Raw genomic sequence first — 24526 nt, 5'->3', positions numbered from 1 at the left:
TTTTTGGATATGAGCTATTGTCTGCTTTGTGGGTTTTGGAAAACGAAAGAACTCATAAATGATTGGAAGAAATAAGAGGAATCGCAAAACTGTGACTTCACAAAACCGTGGCTCAGTGGCTTCGCCGAGAAGACGAAGACAGTGACTTCGTAGAACCGTGGGTTCATGGGTGGAAACCACGAAGATTGATTGTGGGGAAGACGAAGACTGGGCTGCAATGGGCTCGACTTCGTGGGGCGGCGACTTTGTGGAGGACGATGGGGCTTCGTGGATGTAGAAGAGAAAGATATGAAGATAGTGTGAAAAGCAGTTTTCGTGAGATGGGCAAAATGTGAAAGGAGGCCAATCGACCCTTTTATCTTCGAGAGAAATGCAAACGACGACGTTGATATGCCACATCGGACATGATGCTGCGGGGATTTTGTAGGGGCGGTTGTGAGTAGCATTTTTCATAGAGAAATGCTAGTATGTCGTCTGAGTTTACTCTTTCATTTGGACCGTTCATGTATTTAATTTTTTTTTTACTTAATGATTAAGAATGTGACTTTTAGTATATTGATGTATTTTTTATTTTTTAAAAATATTTAAAAATATTAAAAAAATATGAAAAAAAAAATAAAGAGATAAATTTATACTAGGCGGCACGTCCAGTGGATATTGCTAGGGCGGCAGTCTCGCACTACTCTTATACATATTAGTTCTTGTATTTGAATTAAGAATTTTAGGAATTGATGGTGATGGCACATCACTAGTCTGCTAACAGTGGAATGGAGAGTATTACATATAATGTATGGAAGTTGTGTAGCATTCCTCTTTTCGAATAATGAAAGATAGCGGCTGTCATGAACGAAAAATCTACCTGATTAAGCTTTAATGGGTTGGAAAAGACAATGAAGTTGAAAATAATGTTTTTCCAAATGTAAATTATAGACTATGGACTCTAGAGTTTGGATCAGGTCCAGTCCAGCCCAGCCCAGCCCAGGAACTGTACTATTTAGTCGAACGTGGGTATTGGTTAGTCGGTTAACATGGACAGGAAACCTGGATGTTGTGCAGAGGCCATCCACGTATCCATCAACTTTTCTGAATTCCAACCAAATGAAGAAAGAGAACAGAGGATGTTATGAACTTATGGCACAAAATAACTTTTTTTTTTTGTTTTTAATTTTTTAAATTCTTGAAATTGTGTTTAAGATGTGTAAGTCCTTTTAAAAAAGAAAAAATCTACCTATTTTATATTTATTTTATTTTGTGTTTTTAATAATGGATCTTAATTTTTTGCAAATTGATTGTATCGAATTTACGTGTCTTCAACTTACACATTATAAACTTTCAATCTTAATCATGACCATTAAAATAAATAATAAACAAGTGATATGACACAATCTTGCATGCGTCTGCTTGGATTTAAAAAACAAATTGCAAATTATAACTTTTTGATAGCTTAATGATGTAATGTGTAAGTTTGATAGTAATGATGTATTGTGTATTCTCCTTGAATGAAAAAACTCCCGATATATATGACACGCGCAAGTGGGAATAATAAATAACATTTGTATAATTATAACTTTCATCTTGTCTACTTTCACGAAACCTTTGATCTCAGGGATTGCAAAATTCACGACCAAGACAAAGAAGATTGGTTCGTTCTTTTTTTTTTTAGAGGTGAATTTGGTCTATTCGAGTACGGGTCCTTGGTTTGAATTTTGGTGCTGGTCCCAAAAGTATAATTGACCCAGTGGACCACAATATTAGCTGGATGAGGATGGATGAGGTTTAAGTAGCTTAGCCCAAAAAATAATAAATAAATAAAACAAAAAAGAACAACTTATTTATCCTATTTGGATTGAGTATAGGGTATAGGTTATAGGGTAGACCTATACAGAGAGAGGCTTCGCTGTTGGGTGGCAAAAGAGATTGTCGTTTTACTTTTCTTTGTTTGGTTGGAAGCAAAAAGGGTTTTGGACTTTGAAGATAGAAAAGTGTTACAAGGAATTAAATGGTCCAATCAACCGCACGAGTGCGGCACAAATAACAGCTTGCACTGGTCGGGTGGTGGGGAATTGGGGGACCCCTTTCTCTATATCCTTTGGGCGTAGTATGTATTAGGAAATTATACCTCTTTCTCTATCCAATTTAACCACATCCCATTCTAACTTTATTTAGTGGTTGTCCTGCCGACCCTCATCATCTTCTTTCTGGGATTTTTCCTCCCAATGCATGCATGTCTTCTTCCCATTCACACCTGTAGACACTAGAATTGTCATTAAATTGAATTTATATATATATATATATATATGTATTTTTAAGATAATCGATATTCCATTAAATAACAAGTAATCATGTATTGATATAATACGTTAGATTATTTTATAATAAAAATGAATTTAGTATAAAGTATAATCATCTAATTGTGTAAAGTCAATAGCTTTGAGCACAAATATCTAGAAATTAATAAAAAGGAGCGCCAATTATCCCATACGGGTTTCAATTAAAATATTAGATTTAATCATAGCAAAGATTGGGTTAATGGGGCGGAGGGTTTTACTAATTAATTGAATGGAATCCCGTGAATGTTGCTATCAAACAAGAGCATATATATATATATATATACTTTTTTTTGAGTCGGAAAGAAGAAATCCTTAAGATGATGGCTATGAAAGGAATGAAAGAGGCAAAACTCAAAGCAAATAGCAATTAATGATGGATGGGTTATGAAGTCATATGTGACGCATGCATGGTAGTGAAATCGATGGCACATGATGGTGCACCAAGTAGTTGTAGTACTACTGCCCACCACACTAAAACTAAACTAAATTATAAGATGAAAGCAATCATCATGCTTTAATATATAATGACATCAATATCCATATATAAGTAGTACATTTGCAAGACTGACTATACAAGGAATATTATGGAGTGCATGCAATATATATATATATATATATATGAACAGGGATTTATCAGCAGGATTTCATGCTCATAAATATTTGATTTTAAACTAGGTTGGAGATATTTTTGCAACTTGTAATTTCTTGATTATGTTGCAGTTTAAGGACAGGTTTGGTAACCAAAATAAAATATAAAATTTTCATTTCATCTCATCATTACACATTTTTCAAATCTCCATACAAAATATAATAAACAATTTAACTTTTTCAAATCTCAATATACATTTTTCAAATTTTAAAACAATAATAATATTAAAATATAATATTTTAAACTTTAAAATAAAACACAAAATTCTCATCTCACCCTTCAAATCTATCCTAATACTTTCCGATAGTATTTTTTTTATTTTTAAAAAAAAAAATACAAAGGACATTAATGCCACATAGACAAGTCACACAGTCATACAATTCGGCGGTGGACAATGATATCGATCACTTTATGCCGTGGCCCGTATATAGCTTTTTGGGAGAGATCTGACTTCCCAACCAATTAATTACCCAAAAAATAAATAAGAGAAAAAAGAAAAAAGAAGATATGAGTGAAACAAATTAATTTGGACCCAAAAGGGTCAAGCAAATGCCAAAACTAACATTTTCATTGCCTCCAATTGTCCCACCGGCAATGCCTCTCATCCAAGTTAACCAATTTATAAGGGCTTTCTTAATTTCTTTCTATGAGAGGATTAGGTTATTTCTTCTTGAACCTTCCAATTTTTTTTGTTTTAAAAAAACAAAACAAAATCAAATCAAATCAATATATATGTATGTATGTATGTATGTTTATAGACGGTGGAATTAGGGTTATGTCATATATATATATGGGCCTGAGCTTATATATAAAGCCACGGAAGTCAAATAAAAGCCATTGGATATTGCAATTAAAGTGTGGGGAAAGAATATTTTAAAGAGTTCAGATGGAGAAGTAAGCAAGTTATATAAAGATCATCCATCATCTGCATATCATGTAGAATAACAATATAAAATATTAATACATTAATTAGTAAGACCTCTAGCCTAACACGCAACAACAAACTTTACTTTATAATAAATTTATAATTTTTACTAAAAATAAATATAAAATGTTACCCCACGTGTAATTAATTCAACCCGTAGAAGAATATTTTAAGAAAATAAACCAAAAGTCTTCATTCTTCTTTTTCTTTTTTAAGAACTATTGTTTATAAGAGAGGGTGGGAATGGTCAAGTATGCATCGATCGTCTCTTGATTGGATAAGGGACTTTGAATTCAAGCATGTTGTGTAGTACTACTTTAATTCTGAGAAAAAAATATTAATAATAACAACCAAAGAAAAAAAAAGAATAATTATTATTCTATATATGTTCATCATGGATGGAAAACGGAAGGAAACAGCAGCTAGTGTGTCAGTGTCTATATATATATATATATATATATATTGTATATGTATATGTTGCCCTAAGATAGCTGCACACGCACCATGGAGTGGAGTTTGATGATTTAGTGGACATGTTTGACGCCCTAAAAAAAGTTTGAAAAGACTATCTTCTTGTGCTTGATCTTCTTGATGATCTATATATTAATGCTTCTCCTTTTGTGGCAATTAGGATTGTGTGGTGTTGTTCTAATTGCGATTAGCTAGACTACTCATGCATCATGACTTTGTAATTTGGAAATGTTTGGGTCACTTTGGGAGTTGGGTTACCGCGCTATTATTACAAGTAGTCGATACACACGTATATATATATATATATATCATCATCATCATCATGTCCCAATCCATATGATGTAAGTGACTTCATGAGTAGTACTATATATATATAAATATATTTTATTATATATGTTTAAATATTTTAAGATTTATTTTTGTCTTTTTAATTTTTATTATGCATGCGTAAACGAATTAATTAAGAATAACCTTTGATCGTTAGTAACCCCATAAATCCCGGCCCGTACTTAATTAGGAACCGTCAAACCCAAACTACGTACGTACCTTCACCTATAAATTAAAGAGCAGGTAGATAGGAGAGAAATTACTGGGAAAAGTGCCAATTTGTAACCCCATAATCAAGGGAAGTTTGTACGTACGTACGTAGTTTCTAAAAGCTCGGCCAATCGCATTTTCATATAATATGATATGATTTTGTCCTCTTCAAGGGTTTATCTTGGTGATCATGACATCATGTGTAAAAAAATGTTTGAACAAATGTCAATAAGGTGGTAGATTGATCTCTTGGGATATTCATGAGGTTGATCTACTACTTCACAATCCCGGCCATCCGGAAAAACAAAGCTGTCACAAGATTGGTATCTAATTTATTTTACAAAAATATTTTCCAATTAAAATAAAACTATAAAAAGGATTGTATCTCTTATTTTAAAGGATTTTGCGACGGTAGACTATGATTATAAGTGCACGATCAATGTACTTACGTAGCTTGTTTGTCTTAGCTTTGAGCATGATCAGTACTACCGACAGTACTGCAATGAGGAGACGTTTGGATTCGAAGATGACTTAAGATGATTTGAGATGAGCTGAGATGAGCTGAGATGGATTGTGAATAGTAATGAGATGAGTTGTGAATAATAGTGAGATTTATGAGTTAAAGTTGCTGAATAGTAGTGAGATGAGTTGAGATGAGCTGAGATCACTTACGAATCCAAACGAGGCCTAATCATGAGCTTGCATGGCGATGTTATTAATAGAGTACTTGTTTTCAACCTTTATTGGCTTTGAAAATTTTCATGTTTAAAACCGATGAAATTAGTTAGACATCACCGAAGCTTCTTACCAAACTGAACCAACTTTTTGAACCATTTAATTTCCACCTTCCATCAACTTCTGATCTTTACATGTTCTCTTTAATCATTTGACATTAGAAGTGATCTCTCTCAGTTTGTTTGGATCTGCAGTCTGATTTAACTGGTTTATAAGTGATTTGCAAATCAGATTTGGTGAGTTTATAAGATATTAATGCACGTACGCTCAGACATTTTTCTTCAGAACTTATAAACAATTAATACTACCCATGCTGTATCATTCTGATGATCATATATATTTATCATTTTCAATCGGATCGATACACTTCAAAATGTGATTTCGATCATGATCAGTTAATAATTACATAATTAATATAAAGCCATTTAAAGTCATGGCCCTATATATGGGAATATTATTGGCAATTAAGCATATGTAAGAGGTTATAATTAAATAATTAACAAGTTGGATATATATTCTCATGAGATCTAACGATCACATCGATTATCGATCATTGAGAATCTTCCAGCCATGGCCATCGCGTACTATATACTATACAATACGAAGAACTATATATTTTGTTTCAATCGATCTCTTGGAAGCTGGCCAGTGCATGTTCTTTTTAATTCATTTAATTTTATATGTTTTTGGAAGGAAGTAAAAAGTAAATCATCATGATTTTGGCTCTGATCTGATCATGACTCGCATTCGATCCGAATTAAGGTCATGTAAAATCTATCTATCTATCTATCTATCCAAATGCACGTCTGTGTGGTGGGGGTTTGGACTATAAATTGTATGGCAGAGATCGAGACCCAATAAATTATAAATGGAGGAAACAAAGGAATGAGTTTCAGGTTAAAATTGAAGGCATATATGCAATTAGAGGCGCGAAGTAGTCTTTATCCACCCTCATGGACACCTACACTAGGTGCCTTGCAACCATCATTACAGCTGTAATACACCTTCATCCAGTACTAGGTCCATATATACATATATATATACATATATATTTCTGTCAAATTATATGATCTCTTTAAATAAAATCCTCAGTATATTCATGATCATACATATATACTTATATATATATATATATATATATGAGGGAAACTTCGCGTTTGGCTTTGTGTTTAATTTTATGCATTGGGTTGAACATTATATAAATAGATATATAATTATTGGCAAGTGGGGCAGAGGAGGTTCATGATATCACGTGCCAACCACGAGATTTTGCATGCAAGTTGCAAGTACCGGCCGGGGACCTAATTAATTGCAAGTACGGCCCTATGCAGCTTTAATTGTATGAATCATATACCCATAAGGCCCTATCTCATTAAAAATATAAGTAAATATCAAAAAGTACATTATTTCAATCTTTGTTTTCTTGAAAAATATATATACAGTGTTTTTTTTTAATTTTATATAATAATTGATGATGGAAATGGTACGTACGTGTTCTGGAAACTGATATATAGGCACGTGAGGGCTAGCTGTTTGGAACTTTGTAACCCGTGGAGGTAGTTAAAAGTTTTAACTTTTAAGACTGCTTCAAAAATCCATGGCCAGTAGTTCATACTATCATCTAATATTATCTGATTCTCTCTCTCTCTACATATATTATATATATATATATATGCCGGACGACATTAACAAAACTAATAATAAAAATAAAAAAATAACACCTATCTTTTCCCAGTAATCCTGCCATTTTTTCCAATTAATAATGTAAAAATAAAAATAAACTTCCTCTTTTTGGATTGCAAATGACCATAACCATATATACCTTAAATAAATACAAATAATTAAATAAATTCAAGTTTTTATCAAACTAAGAAATTAAATATTAAAAATTTAATTAATATTCACTATTTTAAAAAAGAGATACGAGATTTACATATTTTAAAATTATAAATATCACTCATTTAATATCGCATCTATTAGAGAATAACTAAAGATCGATTCTATTTTTTTAAATAAATATGAAAGTCTGATTTAAATAATGAGTTGAGATAAAAATTAAAAATTAAATAAAATATTATTTTTTAATATTATTATTATTTTAAAATTTTAAAAAATAAATTATTTATTATATTTTATATAAAATTTAAAATATATATAATAATAAAATAAAGTGAAATGAATTGACATGGCTCCTCAATCTAAACAGGACCTAAATTTTCTTTAGATGACCTGTCGATCTCTCTTTCAACTACGTCCCGGTGCTTTGACTATGCATATTGAAACACAGGTCATTTACAACCACGACACTTTTTTATCCAAGTGATTAAAGACCAAAAATAAAATAAAAAATAAATGTCGCTGTCAATCTCAACGCGAAATTCATTGTGTTCAATATCACGAGACGAGAAAAAGAGAGAAGGTGAAGTGTATGAGGGTGGGGGAGGGGAGGAAGGCACTGATTTGCTATAATATTAAAAGGAAGGGACCAATGACACCATTTGCCATTCCCTTACTTTTGGGGCGTCGGCTTTCTTTCTTTCTACTTACCAAGCCCTTTGCTGACCGCTCACACTCAACAAACACGTTCACGTTCCCTCCCTCCCTCCCTCCCTCCCTCATCACCCAAAAAAAAATATACTAAACCCAATTGAATCGAACACACTTTGGTTCCATATATAGCTTTGCAGTTATGGAGAATCAACAGCAACCGCGCCAGGCGCAGCCTCCCTTTAAATCAAGATTCAGACGTGTGTGTGTTTTCTGTGGGAGCAGCCCCGGCAAGAACCCTAGCTACCAGCTTGCTGCTATTCAACTCGGCAAACAGCTGGTACGTACTGCTTAAAACCTTCCTTTTCTGTCCCTGCCAAACCTCTTTTTATCCTTGATTTAGATGAAAGGATGAGCATCTTAATTTGGGACTGACTTGCTCCTTATACCGCCTGCCTCAGAACATTTGGCTTTATTTTTTTACTCAGAGAAGGGCCGGGTCTGAAGCCTTATCCGCTTACTTCAAATCATATGTGCGAGTTTCTTATTTTTTATTTTGAAGAAAATTACAGATTGAAGAAACCCATAAGTTTTGGTACCTAAAATTGATCTTTTTACGCTGATATTTGAGTAATTGAAGCCAGTGTTATCCTATTTTATTTTAAAATTAAAAGACATTCCAGATTTTAGAAAGGGGTGTTTGATAAAGAAGTTAGGAGTTTGGGTTCGGAAAAAAAAAGACCTCTGTGGCAGAATGAAACGGAGATCAGATACCAGACCTCAGTTTTGGTGTCCTCTGCTCTGTTTTCTATTGCTTGGGTTTGATGAACAGTAGATGAATGTTAATGTAAAAAGAAAGAAAATATAAGATATTTAACTCTTCATTTAAAAAATCAAAGTTCCTAATTTTTAAAGGCGAAATGGAAAGGTTTTGTTCGAAGCAAGCACGTCGGCTTTTAACACAATGAAAACATTGCAGGTGGAAAGGAACATTGACTTGGTCTATGGAGGAGGGAGCATTGGCTTGATGGGTCTGGTCTCCCAAGCTGTCCATGATGGAGGTCGCCACGTCTTGGGGTATCTACCTACCATCACCTCTCTCTCTCTCTCTCTCTCTCTGGGTTGACGTTTGTCTTTTTTTCTTGCAGAGTAATTCCAACGACTCTCATGCCGAGAGAGGTACTAGAAATTTCTACTTGATTCTGAATTTTTTTGAAGAAAATAAAAAACAGATATAGATAGCGTTATCCTGTAACGATAGGGATATGTACTGGATCGAAGTTTCTTCTTCTAGAAAAGATATTCAACAAAGTTTGTCAATTTGAAAATCAAACAACCCGGCTTCTTTTTGTTTTTTAATGAATAAACACTCGTTGATTTGATAATTATTCAGTTTCGTTAGTTGGAAGAATATAAAAATGGAAGCTGGTCGTGTATGATTTTCAGATAACCGGAGAGACTGTCGGAGAAGTAAGAGCTGTCTCCGGCATGCACCAACGCAAGGCTGAAATGGCTCGTCAAGCGGATGCATTCATTGCCTTGCCAGGTTCATCTTGTCTTTGTACACTTTTGGGCCTCTGTTTATTTATTCACCCATTTGTTGTTTTAAATATTGTACAATAATGTTGTGTAGTGGACCATTATCGTTCATTTCTCCATATGTAGCACTATATCTTTAGTTAACACTTTCCAAGAAAACTGCGCATAACGGTCAACTATATCTGTCATTATTACTTAATTTAAACAAAAATAACTTGCAGGTGGCTACGGCACTTTGGAAGAACTTTTGGAAGTTATTACTTGGGCTCAGCTGGGAATCCATGATAAACCGGTAACAATTCATGTCTCTCTTCCTATAAATTTTGTTATTTTTGGATCGAGAATATAGATATATAATATTTTATATAATTATATTTTAAATGAGTGATATTTTATTAAAATAAATTATAAAAATAGGGGTTATAAAAAGGATTGTATTATCTCTATTCTAAGTACAGTAAGGATGAAATATTTATTTGAAAGTTACATTTTTATTATATGATTTTGCTATACATTAGTTACTATTCATCTCCACACTTCACAATTCACACCCATTATTCATCTTCAACAATGTCGGAAATAATTCAGGGAAATTAAAGACAATTATTAAGTGTTTGTTAAACATAAATTAATAATAGTTTATAATTAATGGCAAACAGGTGATCATTTTAAATCTGCAGGATATATTGATGAAGAAGATGAACATTCTTTTTGCTTGCATGCAGGTGGGATTGTTAAACGTTGATGGGTACTATAATTCACTCCTATCATTCATTGACAAAGCAGTCGATGAAGGTTTCATAACTCCCGCTGCCCGTAGCATTATCGTCTCTGCCCAAACTGCCCAAGAACTCATGTGCAAGCTCGAGGTACATTTTTATATAATCCCCACGCACTTATTGCTGAAATCTGTACACGTGGTTTGCAGTGCAATCTAGTCATATATATTCACGAGTCATGTTTATATATACATATACAATTGTACAAAGCAGCCAAAATTATCTTTATCTGATCTGATCTGATCTGATCTGGGGCCGTCCATTTCTTCCATCAGGATTACGTGCCCAAGCACTCTGGGGTGGCCCCCAAGCTAAGCTGGGAGATAGAGCAACAACTGGGCTTCGTAACAAAGTCGGACATTTGTCGTTGACATGATCATAGACGTTCAAATTACACTATTGATGATTAATGGCCGTAGATTTTAGCGAATTTCTCCATCAATACACATATATAACCATGTAGATGTCAACTCCACCGGACGGACGAGTGCCAGTCACCACAGTTCTTTTAACTAGCTGTGGTTCATGATTTTTATTTTTATTTTTATTTTTATTTTTTTGTGAGCTTTAATTGTTTTTCTTTTTAATTTAATTTGCCGATTAGAATCTGACCTGCATGTCAAAACCAGATGTGATGACTTTTAATACAAACTTTTACCATGTCGGTGTATTTATATCTCTGTTATAAACTATATATCTATATTCTTCCCTATGATTTGATGGGTTGTTACAAGTACCTTTCACAAAAAAGAGATGGAAAGATACATACCCTACACTGGAATATCCCCCCCCGCGGGATAAAAAAAAAAAAAGGGAATCAAAATACTTGAAAATATTTATTATAAATAACTAGATATAATTTTATGTCACGTTAAAGTATAAGTCATGAAAATATCGTAGTAGAAAGGATGAAGGTTGTGGGTGTTCCGTTTTTAATCAGCTCGATCCGATTGATAGATAGAGGTTCAGTTGTCTGTAAAGGAAGGAAGGTGAAAACAGATAGACGAACGCGGGGAAGAATAGTTGGTTCGTATTGATGCGAGGTAGGGAGGAAAGGGTAGGGATGGGAGTTTTGAGAGTCACAAGACTATGCTGGTGCTTAGTCTGAATCATGATCATGGCAGGTCATAAGGACAAGTTTCGCTAGCTAGCTTGACCGTACCACAAAGGACCATTCAGAAAGTGACTCGTGTGCATGAAGAAGAGAAGGCAAAAGTAATGGTGGAGAGCTCTAGCTGGTGGGCCTGCCTTTTTTTTTTTTTTTCAATTATTATGTGTTTGGGTTTGCATCCAGCAATCCAAGTTGCAGATAAGGGTGGGGTTGGGACATTGTACCAGTTAGTGCTCACGTGGGCATATGACATTTGCTCCAAGAGTTTGACTTGACTTAGATCCAATCAGGAAGGGATTCCCTTTTGATGTCATTCTTCCTCAGACCCTGCAGTTATTGCTAAATTCTATTTCGGGATAAGCATGACTTTTGATTATGTCATGTTACTGTGGGGATTCCTGTGTTCTGGTCCCAGCTGTAAAAAGATGAATGATCATTTGGTATTATTGCTTTCAAAATCTACGGTCAGTTTGTTAGATAATTAAGGAATGGAAAATGGGAAGTTGAATTATTCCTTTTTCCTCGTTGCGTGTTTGGTAAGAGGAAAAAGGAAAGGAAAGGAAAGAGAAAAACATCTCTAAAACTGGAAGGAACATGAATAAGCTCCAGCTTGACCTATCATGGTTCAAATTATGTCCTTTAATATGCTAATATTATTGTTTCTTCCACCATTACACTTGCTGCTATGCAATCTGTTGATGGATGATGGAACACAAAAACAATCCAAAAAAGATTAACAAAGAGGATATAGTTAATGAACCAACAAATCAATACATAATCACTGCAGAGAAACAACTAAATCTAACGCTTGCCAGGACAAGTGACCAGGAAAGATCTAGAGCAATTGAGCTAAAAATCACTTCTCACCTGTGTAAAGAAACCTAATTAGATGGAGAAACAGGTCATGCAAACGGCTTGATGATCATGTACTCAATTGCTTACTAAATTAAGGAAATTTAGGTGAAGGATGAAACTACTGAAGAGGTGGTGACCAAACTCGATAGAAGGCCAACTATGAGGGCACTATTATATGTAGTGGGTTCCCCTTGCATGGAGTTGTTACGGGAATCGATGTAAGTTCCGTTTAGAAAAGGCCCGCCGACAAGTCCTCCGATGGCTACATTCGGATTGGGATCGGTTGAGTCAAACCACTTGAACCCATCTATGCAGCCAGTATTTGCATCAGCTGGAATTGAAGCTCCCCTGTGGTGCACATATTGCGGGTATCTATGGCCATAACCCACTAGAAAACTCATTTCCGAAGGATTGTCACCCAAGACATAATCAGCCTGGGAAAAGAGAAAAGAGGAAATTAACTGGGAGGCAAGCACCTTCCGGGGTGTCATGGCTAATAATTAGTTCTAAGATGGAGACCTCTGCCTCGTACAAAATTGTAAATGGATAGCATACCTGAGATTGCGCAAAATTACGAAGATCAGCTGGGGTGAAGGAATCGTCATTACACGAGAGCTTTGCAGTCTGGGATGTAAGCATGTAATCACTGAAAAGTGCAATTAAGAATGCAGAAGCAACAGGATGCTGCAGAGAGTTCCATTCATTGACCCATATAAGACCCCCTGTGTCGTGGAAAACATGATGGCATTAGGATCTACGAGTGCAATTTGATATGTTCAATGCATATGATGATCGATTGCGCCTGAGCATATTCAAGATTTCCTAGGAAAATTGGTATGGTGCTTATATGCAAAACAAATATTTTTTTGAGAAAGAAAAAACACATGCTAGAATATTGTATACTCTTCCACTTTAAGCATGCAAATTGAAAGCTTGCAAATGTTTGGTATCTTGGCTGCCCAAAACTCTCCTGTATTTCTAGTTCTCGTTGCCATAAGTTGGCGGATCACTTGATGATCTATCTGAACGAACGTTTACAAGGAACTTAAATCACAATAATTACTCAAATCATTTAGCAATAATGGGCGCCAATAATCTGTTTTCCCAGTCTCTACAGTCTTAAATTGCTCATGTAATTGTTTATTTCAGAAGTCAATCAGTCTTCTATTAACTCTTTCTCGTACGGGTTCTAGCATTTAATCATAAACAAAATTAGATGTTTCCTGGAAAGGACCACGTAAAACCATTGCTTGTTGAATTCATCAAGCTTCTGGTTCCAAATTTCTGCGAGCAGGACATAATGAAAAATCTCAAAACCAAGTAATTGAGAGGAATATTTAGTTATATTTTTTTACATATGAATGGCATGAGACCATTCAGTTTAAAAACCAAGGCCAAGAAAATAGAGGAAAGTGATAGATCAGAGAAAATATGTGCACGATTATCCAAGTCTCACAGGATATGCGGAGAAGATTACCTTCAGTAGTTCTGCTGGTTGTGGCTGTTGGAGAATTTGGTAGGAGGACACACATTACAGCCTCAGCCGTCTCTCTGTATTTTTGAAGACCAGATATGAGGGATTTTGACACCTCTTTGCATCCAAAGAAGGTTAACCTGGACAACAGAACCTGCAACAACACTGCAGAGTGATCTCTTGTAACAAAGTAGAGAAGCAGATCAATATGCTGTTTGTGGGGAAAAAAAAAATTATGTTTGTGGCATTGCAAATGTCTCCAAAGACTAAGTAAACTCTTTTTATAAGTTGGCAGTATTATCAAGGAAGGTAAAAACACTGGATATTCTCAACTCATGCCTCGAACATTTTTGCAATATAGAGGGCGGTTGTCACGTAGATCGCAATCTTTTCCTGAAAGAACTTGTCCCCGAGCCATGGTCTTCATTCATGTTATCAAAAACTTAGGTTTGGATTGAGAAATACTCTTAAGCCGTCTCATCTTATCATTACAACTTTAACAAATTCTCACATAAAATATAATAAACAATTCAACTTTTTCAAATCTCAAAATAATAAACTACTGAATTATGTTAAAAAAATCTCATCCTCATAAAATATTAAAAAGACCGTGAATATGAGCTAAAATGAAATTTTTACATAAATGGCATCAAGTTACGATGGTTAAAAACATGGCCACTCTGAATATGGAACATTATTTTTCAATGTACGAAACTTGAATTTGCTGCAAAACTTATAGATTGAATATGTTATATTGAGAAATGCTACAAGCAAGTCTTACATCATACACATTCATCTAATCAAAATGGGTGCTAAGGGTCTCACTGGCTCTTGATTTTCTTTATCTGAGCTGCCTGCTACTATTAGAGGTAATATCCGGTTGGATAGAGGGGGTCTTCCCTATCTCCGGAAAATTCGAAGACGTTGCTAGTTGATTATAAGCGTTGGTTTCTCCAGGTATGTTTCTTCTTCTGCTATCAGTTTAATTTTTCTTATTCTATGTTTGTGCAGGTTTCTCTTGCAGGTTTTGGTCTTGTTTTTCTGCTTTTATTTTGTTTCTTGTTGCCTTTTGTATTGTGGTTGAGTTTATTTAGTTTTTTTGGGGACTTGGTTTTGGTTTTTTCTTGTAGCCCCAGGTCTCGGGTTGTAATCACGGTATTCCTCCGCCACAAGTGAGGATTTATTAATAAAATTGGGACGGGGCTGCTATGTGGGTGGTTTCCGGCTCTTTCTAAAAAAAAAAAAAAAAAATTAAGATAGAAGGACAAAAATGATAAATTATATGTTGATTAGGTGGAGATGTATGGTGTAAGACTCCAACGTAGAATTTATCACATTGATAAATAGCATACCAACATGTGTACGTGTGTGTTTCTTCAGAGGGAGAGAGACAGAGATTGTGTATCGATCTACCTGGGTTCCTGCAAGCTTGTTATCCCAACTAAACCAGGTTGGAGTTCCCCAGTTAGCAAAGGCTTTTCCATTTTTTTTGGTCGCATATTGAAGATAGAAGCGATCCATGGTAGCATGATAGAGCCAGCTAGCTGCCCATAAGAGCTCATCTTCATATCCTGTTGAATTGTAGTACTTCTGGACTTCAGGGAAGCTAATACTATAAGAATGTCTATGCTTGTCCGCAAAATTAAACAGTTGTTTGGAATGCTCCAGGAGTGTTCTCGAGTAATTCGGATCTATTTCCTTAAACACCAGCGATGCTGAAGCCATCGCCGCTGCAGTCTCGGCTGCAACCTCTGTTCCTGGAGAAGATGCGTTGACCTGCGTGAGTGGCCTCTCCTCGGTCATGACTTCAGGCCTGTCCCAACAGTTATGGTCTGCTTCAGGATCACCCACCTGCCCCCAATATTAGAAAGTGAAAAAGAGACATTTCAGATGCCTGATTGATGTTTCAACAAATTTACTTTTGATTTGATGCCAAGCAATGAAGGTTATGGCAACCTGAACGTAGAGAACATTCTCGGAAGGATGAGCGTTGATAAGGTAGTCAGTGATCCACTTGAGCGAGCTTTTAGCATCTGTAAACTGATCCACAGATTCCATTTGATCTCCATACTCGAGAATAGCCCACGACAACACTGTGGCAGTGAAGGCCATTGGAAAACCAAACTTCATGTGATCCCCTGCATCGTACATTCCTTTTGACAAATCCAACCTAGCTTCGCTACCGTCTTTAAGACCAGAATCCCCTCTCCAAGATATCATGTTATCTACCAACTTCCCAGCTACCAAAAAAAAAAAAAACGAAATCTATTGAATGTACAGCAAAATGAACCTGGAAAAGAGATGGAAACGTCAAATACGGGGAGAATGAAATAGTATTCCTAACATTTCTGTACGTCGAAGAATTGCATGGCGATCTTGAGAGCGTTGGCGTATTTCTTGACAGGAGCGGCAGGAGGCCCCGGCACAGGAGCCGCCTCATCGTAGAGACTATGTGGCTTCTTTATGACCAGTATAACACAAAGGACGAGGGCCAATACTACTATCACCAGAATCCAACGGAAACGCTCTCCAGACCTTGATTTCTCTAACATTTTCACAGAATGCCGGTTCTGTGATACGATTCGACCGCCATAAGAGCTGAATCAAAACCAGACATATTGTACAGAAACAGAGCCCCTCTGCCATATTTGGGGGTTCGTATTCAGTGGGTGCAACGGGATTTACATTAAAATGGAAAATTGTGGTTAAAGAAACGTGCATGTTTGATCCTCAGAGTTCAGTGCCACCGAAACGAAGCCTAATTAAGGAAAATTGTGGTTTTTTCGACAGCACACTCAATAAATTTTAAGCCGAAAAAGATACACAATATTGAATGTATAATATAGTTTCAGAGTCTTATTTAAATTATTATTATAAATTTGATAGAATATACTTCATGTATTTTTATTTTTACTCTAAACTGGAAATTTGACTACCCTTTTTTCTACTGTCTCAGTTATTTTTGTGGTCCTGAATGACGAAAATGCCCCAAATGCAGTTTATTTGAGGATAGAGATAATATATAATACCAATAATATTCATTTTAAATTTTAAATTTTGTCAAATTTAATCATATTTTTTAAGTCCCAACAGATTGTAACCATTGAATTGGGCACCAACAAGAAGGCGAATGACACCAACCGTTGAAGTTAAACCTAATGATTTTGAGAAAAATTCGCAGTAATTTGTTACTTATAATTTGATGGATAAAGAAGAGAAAAACATTGTTTGGCCATCATGCCTTATTTGATTAAGGATTCATTTCCAACTCTTATAATTATTTTATAATCAATCAACATACTCATATTATTTTATTTAAAATAAATTTTAATTTTATAAGCTATCATTTAAAATAATAATAAATTATTATTTATTGTGGAGTCCATTACAGCTTTTAAAATATCAATTATTTTTAATATTATTGACTAGGAAGATTTTCATATAAAAATTAACCTAATAAATAGATTTTTCTTTTTCAATAATGCTGCATCGTATCAACTATCACCCTCTTTTCTTTTGTTTTAATTTTCAGCGAATCTACATCCGTCACCCGCTACCTCAATATAAACGGAGCAATTTTACTTTTTTATTTTTATTTTTTATTTCCTTCTCACTTTCCGTTTGGACGAGTCTTATTAGGCTCTCTCGCCGTCGCAACTTTCCGACCCTAATTCCGATCAGGTACTCCATCGCCATTATCATTGTTAACCCAGATTATCATCATTCATCTTTCTCTATATTTTTCTTTATTTTTTGTTTTCTCGTTTACATGCTGCGATTATTATGCTTACATCTCTCTCTGTGCGTGGATTGTTATCGTCTATTTTAGGGTTTGAATCATACTTCATCCGTGTCTCTGTTTGGTTTGTCGAAGCAGAATGAGTCAACAAGGGAGGAAACATACTAAAAGGAAAACTTTTTACGAGGGAAAGCTGTTCCCTTTTCCTCAAAACATCCTGAGAACCAAAGTGAGGGTTTTTTGTGTACTGTATAACAAGATCGCAATGTAGAGAGCGGTGTAGTCGAGCATTGGGCAGCTTTTTTAAATTGAAGCTGGTCATCCACTGTCCGAACAGTCAATCAATTTAGTGTTTGCATATGCATAATGAAACTGATTTGTGCTCAAGTGGGATGAAAATGCCACCGATTTGTGCTATTTTTCTTTTCCATTTTTTATTTTGTGAGAAAAACTTAATGAACTCATGAAAGGGAGATATTTGGAATAAAGGGTTCCAAGTAAGTTGGAAAAAAATCACTAGGGGCTGGCTCAAGTGGCAAATGCCTTGGTCTTGGTGTATGCTCCCTCCAAGGTCCAAGGTTTGAATCCAACTACGTGCAAACAATCTATAGCGGCCATCGCACTGGTTTTTCTCTTGAATTATCCGAAATGCACTTGTGGAAAACTCCTTATCCTCACCTGTGCTCCCTCTGATTAGTCGGAACGCTATTCCTGGACACCCGATGCCAAGAAATAAATAAATGAATAAGTTGGAAAAAGCTATGGGACATCATGTCATAAGAGGAAAATGCGGTAGGTTTAAAATGAACTTAGCTATATATTTTTTTTATAATGATCGAAAAAAAATATTCTATTTTTGTTTCTTTAATATATGAAAAGTGTTTTGCGAAGAGGTACTAGTCCATACAAAGCATAAGCACTCAGCAACTAGACTTTGAGAAAAATACTGAAATACCTATATTTGTTTATTCATGTTAAGTGGTATATTGACAGTGCATAATTTCCCTCCATGAGGCTCTAGTAATGAATGGTATTTGAAAAGTTGTTTTAATTCTGAATTGGATAAGATATTGTTTGGCCATGACTTAATTTGCATAATTTATTTTGTTAAGAATCTTGGCTTCTTGACAGGGAGTTTTGAATTATCATGCACGCTAATTGGCATGCTCTCATTTCTACTGTAGATGGACAATGAAGTTGGTCATAATCCAAAGCAGGAACGTTCAAGGACAAGGTGGACAGCATCCCTTGATAAGCTATTTGCAGACTTGGTTGTGAAGCAGATTCAACTGGGTAACAGACCAAACAATGTTTTTGACAAGAAAACATGGAATCTCATTCGTGAGGAATTTAATGAGCAAACAGATCTCAACTTCAATAACAATCAATTAAGGAAGCACCTGGATGTTCTGCGGACACGCTTCTATAATCTGAAGTCGGCTTCTGATCAAAATAATGACTATGCTTTGGATTGTTGCATTGGGTTTGATCTGTGGGAAGACATCAGGGTACTTTTTCTTTTTCATTCTGGGAGTTTACTTCTGTTTTGAATATCTTATCTTGGGTTCTGATAGACTACATATTTAGGCACAGACTAGGCCTGAAATGATCAGAGTCAAGGACAGCCCCATATATGAGCAGCTATGTGCAATTTTCACAGATTCAGCAGCTGAAGGGAAATATGCACAATCCAGTCACTATGAAGAGCTGGACAAGTCTGCTGGAATGGATTCTGCTAGACTAATTTCATGTCAAGATGGTGGAATCCCATGTTCTACGAATCCATCATCATCAATACATGTGCAAGGCAACATGTCATCAGCAGAAAAGGTAATAAAAAATATTGCACAGAGAAAAAGGAAAGTTCCATCTGAGACACATTCTTTCTTGGGTCAGAGGAGAAGGGATCAAGAAATCTATGATGCTATGGCAGAAGCCTTGTCAGAAATGGTTGCTGCTTTGAAGTCGAGGGCAGCTGCAACAACAACTGGTGACGATCAATTTAGTATCACTAGTTGCATTAGGGCACTGGATGAGATACAGGACATTGAGGAGCGGCTCTATTTTGCTGCACTGGACCTCTTTGAGGACCCCAGTTTAAGGGAGACATTCATATCTCTGAAAGGTGACAAGATCCGGCTGACATGGTTGCGGGGCAAGTGTGGTAAAACAACCTACGGTTAGTTCAGGGACTGCATGACTTTTTGGCTAAGTGGGGAATGTAAATGTCACCTTCACTAATTTTGCTCTAGCGAACTAGGTTGTTCGTATCATTTCTTCCATTTTTAGGTTGAAATAGTTCTTTTTTATTATCAGCTTTACTGACATAGTTTTGTTCATAATTGGTTTCTTGATTCATGGATAAGATGATGATGCAGTGAGCGTTTTATATCCTATTTATGTACAGAATTGGATGCGTGAATATTGCTGCCTGTGTAATTTTGAGGTTGTGTTTCCCTGAAATAAACCTTAGGGCTGTAGATTTGAACTTGAAGTCATGAAACAACAACTGGTGAAGGAATTCGCAGAGTTCTTGCACAAATCTAAAATGACTAGTTTCTGGCTCGAATTGACACACACTGTCCTTTTATGATGTGTTTGCAAAAGTGAGATGGTTAACCTTCGCCGCTACATGATGAGCGAAAGCAACAACAGGCGTATGTCTATGCTACAACAGGCGTATGTCTGCTGCAACGACGTGAGGTTACTGCCTCCACGGACATATTTCACTAGTGATTGCTTAGCAGAGATTGTTATCGTGGCAAGCAACCATGGCTACATAGAAATCAAGATTCGTTAAGTACAATTAGCTGGTCATTGGCTTACATTACAGATCCAAATTGCCTAACGCACTAGCCACTTTATGTCGATCGAGTACAAGGTGCCCATTATTACCATATTTCGAGTTTCTGGGTTAGGCATTTTAGCCGGTAAAAGTAATCTATCTAGGCTTGGGCTCATTCGGTTTTCTTATAAGTGGAAATGGTTGCCTATCGTGACTCGAAAATCAAATCCTTTATGAGCATAAAAATACATTTCGAGGTCAAATCAAATTTATAAACCGGGAAACAATTGATAAATGCAACCTTCTAAGCTCCACTTTCTAAATGCAACTTGTGTATGTTCTCGTAAAAAAGCAAGAGAAAACTGGAAAGCCATACAGCAACCTTCTAAGCTCCACTTTCCCCAAACACGAGAAGTGTTAACTCGATCAGGTTTGAAGTACTTTCTATATAAAATGTAGAAAAATGATATAATTACAACTATTTTTTACAACTTTTATACAACCATGTGTTTATTGAGTGATACTTTGGTAAAAAAAACTTACAAAAATAATATCACTTTACATAAATACCCTAACTGAACTGCCGGCTGTCAGCAATTTTCTCTGAGATTTGAGTTCAGCCTCCTTACATATTGTGTACCAACTTGTGCAGATAACAAAAAATAGTGATGGACACATTAAACAACTGAGCCGATAACTAAGGAGGACGAGAAATCAATCATTTCACCGTATTGAAAAGCATTAAATCTTTCAGGACAGAAAAATAATGCTAGCTCGCTCAATCTTCTGAACCATATGATAGTCATTCATCTGACAGCCACTTGAGCACTAAAACCATAATAATGAAGATAAAAATTTAACTCAATCCACAGGAATTCATACAAATTAACATATAACACTGTCAGATCACATAGAAAAACCCACCTACACAAGGCTGAAAGCCAGAAAGTGGATATAGCAGCGGCTTTAATAAATAAACTTAACCAAATCTCATGGTATGTCCAGTTCCGCCGTTAACTGACCAAAGGCAGAGATGTTTATGTCCATATTTATCATGGATCTGATGCAACATTGATATCTGAGATAAGGAGAACACCATGTAGGTTTCAATCCGGAAATGGGTCCCTCTAGCCACTTCAAACAGACCCAACCACGATATGCAAAAATCTTACTGAGTTTTGCAAAAGAGGTTGCTTCTCTGTTAAAGGTAGTATGAGAACTGCCCAGTAGAAAAGAAGATTAGGAATGAGAAGTTTTAGAATTAAATGAAAACTTTTGCAATGAAAGAGCACAATAGTGGATCGACACAAACTAGAAAGGACTAACCTGCATGAGGCAGTATAAATCTTTCAATTTTCGAGACAAAAAAAAAAATCAAACAGTCACATTTTCTATCTGCTGCATACTCTCTCCTTTAAGTTTGTAAAAGTCCAACATTTCTTCTTCCACTGGATGGGTCTGGCCTACTATGACAAGGCAGTGAAGCGGTGTTCCAAAATTAATTGTCTGCAGTTGCCTCATTGTACCTGCAACTATCATCTGATCCTCACTTCCTACACGAGCAAACCCCACACATTGAGTGCATTCGCTGTATGCTGCAGGAAAATACGAAAATCACCAATAATCAAAGAAAAAATTAGTTCACAAAACTTGGAACTTCGAGTTCAGAGTAACTGAGATTTAATTGCAGCAGAACAGGGCGATAGAGGGCATGGAAAAAGGCAGGTGGGAAATTTTTATAAGTTGTATACAAGCAGAATACGTAAATGACAAATCAAACTCAAGAAAGTAGCAAAACAACACGCAGATTGACAGATCTAAACTTGAAAGTGAAGGCCTGAAGATAGGAGGAAGCGTAAATCTTACCAGATTCTCCACGCATTTGCTCAACCTCCAAGAGTTGCTCAATGGCAGTGTTTATTGTCATATATTTAGGTGGTTCATACTGCTTTCTTCCTCTGAAAAAAATTCAAGGGCCAAAGGAGAGACAATAACGAGTCTATTCATTGATATAAGTGTAGAACTGTAGAAAACATAAGAAAAGTAAAGTAAAGCCACAAAAGATCGAGAAGGCGATCATTCACTCTAGATACAGACCTGCATAAAGATTCCAGGGTGGGTTCCTTTACACGTATATCTGCAAGGACAAAGAATTCACAATTACCCTTTTACAAAGTAGACATCAAGAAGTGGCAAAAATTACCAATTTCCCGAATTCAGAAGACTTCTTATATCTTTAGTGTGTATGAGAGTAAAAATTTTGGTCCATGAGTAGAATAATACTTTCTTGATGATAAGTTGCTTTTCAAGATATATAAGATCTTTGAGCTCTATGTTTCGAAACAAGGACACTAACTGCCCAAGGTTTTGGTAGAATAAAAGCAATTTCAAAAGCTGCCCAATCATAAACACATTGATACTATGTTTCTATGATACATAAATGAGGTAACAGGCTGTAGACTATAGCTAAATGTACAGAAATTCATAGAGCTTGAAACATGCTGCAAAAGCGAAGTGTGTGCAATCCAAGCATGCGATGACTTGAAACCTTCACTCATGTATCGGTATGAATATCTCACCAGAAAAGATGAAAAACTCACCCAGCAAGCAGAGTGTATGTAATCCGAGCCCGCGATTTCTTTGAATCTTCTCATAAAAACTATCGGGTCTCCATGTTTCAGTAAAAAAGGGTAATGAAACGGTCTCTCCATAGCGGTAGAGTTGTAACCCACATACACCGACAGCATTCATCACTGATGCATTGTGTATCACCTTGACATTAACCCCAATTTTCTTTGCTCGAACAACAAGATCGGTGTGAGTTGTTGCTCTGTGTTCGAAATCAAAGTGCAAACGGAAGAACGATATATCAATTAGAATAACACCCAGCAAATAACCACACAAGATTTTACAAAATCCAACTTAAGCATTCCACAAGCACCAAATCAAAAGGAAAAGTAAGCATGATCCGTACCCAAAAGGATCCCCAACAACAAGGAAAGCCACGTCAGACCTACGAGCCTCCGATAAAATTTCATCCGCTTTTTCCTCTACCATTTCCCTATCTGCAAGTGTAATTGATTTCCCATATAATTTCTCCTGCTCAAGAAAAGAAAAAATAATGAAAAAAAGAAAGCAGACCCAGTATGAAAAACCCAAAATCGAATGGAAAAACAAGGCAAAGAGCAGATAATGTGCGCACACGAAGTTATGTAAAAAAGGTGTGCAGGTAAAAGTACCAGTGTGGAAAGGCCATCGGAAGAGAGACCGAATGAGAGGAGGGAAGTGTATGACTCTATGTAAACCTTTCCGCATTTCTTCACTGCTTCTAAACCTCTAAGAGTGATGTCCCTCTCATCGCCCAGTCCCAGACCGACTATGTACAACATCCCTCTCTAATGCCTACTCGTAAACCCTAATTGTAGTCGGAGAAGGGTCACCCGGATGTCGAAGACAACAAAGGAGAGTGGGCGTCGTCCCTTGGCTTCGGTATCTCTATTGTCTTCGGTGAAGAGGACGGCTCGAATGGAGCAGAGCTTCGATGGGACTGAGGCCTGGGTAGAGGGGCGTTTGGAGGGGAAGAAAGGAGCACGGGCGGCTTAGGACAACGAAATGAAATTTAAAAGCGTCTGTAGCCGCTGCATCGGTAAGATTTTTTTCTTTTTTAATTTAATATTAAAAAAATTAAATTATTTATTATATTTTGTGTAAAAATTTTAAAACATTATAATAATAAAATAAAATAAAGTGAAGGGAAATAATTTTTATACCTAAACCAGCCCTTATATATCCTATTAAAAATAGAAAAATAATTTGTACAAGTCTCAAATAGATAAACTTTATATAAATCTTTGTAAAAAAATAGATTCTATCTTAAAAAAATATAAAAAATATTATTTTTTATTAGTAAAATCTATTTTTTTACAAAAGGCTTGTATGTGACTTCTCTATTTGAAACTTGTGTCTAACATTACTCTTAAAAATATCAATATTTTTTTTCTTTTATGACGGGTTGATGTGCACACCATATCATCCTAGTAGAAGGTGGTCGGATTGTGGTATAGTGTAGAGAGTTTTCAGATGGATGTATTATTGTAAAGAAAAAAAATT

General features: G+C 35.7%; 4 protein-coding genes across 7 annotated transcripts; 2 read left to right on the top strand and 2 right to left on the bottom strand.

Annotated features, from left to right (window-relative positions):
- Window positions 1-8148: 8148 nt before the first annotated feature.
- Window positions 8149-11146, top strand: LOC109021804 (cytokinin riboside 5'-monophosphate phosphoribohydrolase LOG3-like). The gene is made up of 7 exons (XM_019004523.2): window positions 8149-8474; window positions 9114-9211; window positions 9283-9313; window positions 9581-9680; window positions 9895-9965; window positions 10399-10542; window positions 10728-11146. The coding sequence occupies exons 1-7, from the start codon at window positions 8337-8339 to the stop codon at window positions 10821-10823; spliced, it is 678 nt and encodes a 225-aa protein (XP_018860068.1). The 5' UTR covers window positions 8149-8336; the 3' UTR covers window positions 10824-11146.
- Window positions 11147-12234: 1088 nt separating this feature from the next.
- On the bottom strand, window positions 12235-16630 carry LOC109021807 (endoglucanase 2-like). The gene is made up of 6 exons (XM_019004529.2): window positions 16237-16630; window positions 15849-16132; window positions 15306-15743; window positions 13896-14046; window positions 12974-13140; window positions 12235-12852 (listed from the first exon to the last, which is right to left on the bottom strand). Exons 1-6 carry the CDS (start codon window positions 16442-16444, stop codon window positions 12520-12522), a joined length of 1581 nt encoding a protein of 526 aa, XP_018860074.1. The 5' UTR covers window positions 16445-16630; the 3' UTR covers window positions 12235-12519.
- A 750-nt stretch (window positions 16631-17380) lies between these two features.
- LOC109021806 (L10-interacting MYB domain-containing protein-like) lies at window positions 17381-20173 on the top strand. Of its 4 annotated transcripts, XM_019004525.2 has the most exons (4): window positions 17418-17573; window positions 17722-18423; window positions 18816-19139; window positions 19219-20173. In XM_019004525.2, exons 3-4 carry the CDS (start codon window positions 18816-18818, stop codon window positions 19813-19815), a joined length of 921 nt encoding a protein of 306 aa, XP_018860070.1. In that variant the 5' UTR covers window positions 17418-17573; window positions 17722-18423; the 3' UTR covers window positions 19816-20173. The 4 variants fall into 4 exon arrangements, with proteins under 4 accessions (XP_018860069.1, XP_018860072.1, XP_018860070.1 ...); XM_019004524.2 differs by lacking the exon at window positions 17722-18423 and having other exon boundaries at window positions 17381-17573; XM_019004527.2 differs by lacking the exon at window positions 17722-18423 and having other exon boundaries at window positions 17417-17573; window positions 19225-20109.
- A 1064-nt stretch (window positions 20174-21237) lies between these two features.
- Window positions 21238-24040, bottom strand: LOC109021810 (probable diphthine methyl ester synthase). Its single transcript, XM_019004533.2, has 7 exons — window positions 23656-24040; window positions 23391-23515; window positions 23017-23246; window positions 22514-22553; window positions 22283-22374; window positions 21743-22011; window positions 21238-21635 (listed from the first exon to the last, which is right to left on the bottom strand). Exons 1-6 carry the CDS (start codon window positions 23803-23805, stop codon window positions 21791-21793), a joined length of 858 nt encoding a protein of 285 aa, XP_018860078.1. The 5' UTR covers window positions 23806-24040; the 3' UTR covers window positions 21238-21635; window positions 21743-21790.
- Window positions 24041-24526: the final 486 nt, after the last annotated feature.

The sequence above is a fragment of the Juglans regia genome, chromosome 11, assembly GCF_001411555.2.
Source record: "Juglans regia cultivar Chandler chromosome 11, Walnut 2.0, whole genome shotgun sequence".
NCBI lineage: Eukaryota > Viridiplantae > Streptophyta > Magnoliopsida > Fagales > Juglandaceae > Juglans > Juglans regia.
This window is presented reverse-complemented; position numbering and strand designations above follow the sequence as displayed.

Bases quoted from the DNA above. Each gene is read 5' to 3' on its own strand.
- LOC109021804 (XM_019004523.2), top strand. From the start codon at position 8,337: ATGGAGAATCAACAGCAACCGCGCCAGGCGCAGCCTCCCTTTAAATCA. The intron at 9,966-10,398 runs GTAACAATTCAT...GCTTGCATGCAG, and splicing joins TGGGAATCCATGATAAACCG to GTGGGATTGTTAAACGTTGA. The intron at 10,543-10,727 runs GTACATTTTTAT...TTCTTCCATCAG, and splicing joins AACTCATGTGCAAGCTCGAG to GATTACGTGCCCAAGCACTC.
- LOC109021807 (XM_019004529.2), bottom strand. From the start codon at position 16,444: ATGTTAGAGAAATCAAGGTCTGGAGAGCGTTTCCGTTGGATTCTGGTG. The intron at 15,744-15,848 runs GTTGCCATAACC...TATTGGGGGCAG, and splicing joins AGAATGTTCTCTACGTTCAG to GTGGGTGATCCTGAAGCAGA. The intron at 14,047-15,305 runs GTAGATCGATAC...GTGTTGTTGCAG, and splicing joins ACAAGCTTGCAGGAACCCAG to GTTCTGTTGTCCAGGTTAAC.
- LOC109021806 (XM_019004524.2), top strand. From the start codon at position 18,816: ATGGACAATGAAGTTGGTCATAATCCAAAGCAGGAACGTTCAAGGACA. The intron at 19,140-19,218 runs GTACTTTTTCTT...CTACATATTTAG, and splicing joins ATCTGTGGGAAGACATCAGG to GCACAGACTAGGCCTGAAAT.
- LOC109021810 (XM_019004533.2), bottom strand. From the start codon at position 23,805: ATGTTGTACATAGTCGGTCTGGGACTGGGCGATGAGAGGGACATCACT. The intron at 22,554-23,016 runs GTGAGTTTTTCA...TTGTCCTTGCAG, and splicing joins ACATACACTCTGCTTGCTGG to ATATACGTGTAAAGGAACCC. The intron at 22,012-22,282 runs GTAAGATTTACG...ATTTTCCTGCAG, and splicing joins GCAAATGCGTGGAGAATCTG to CATACAGCGAATGCACTCAA.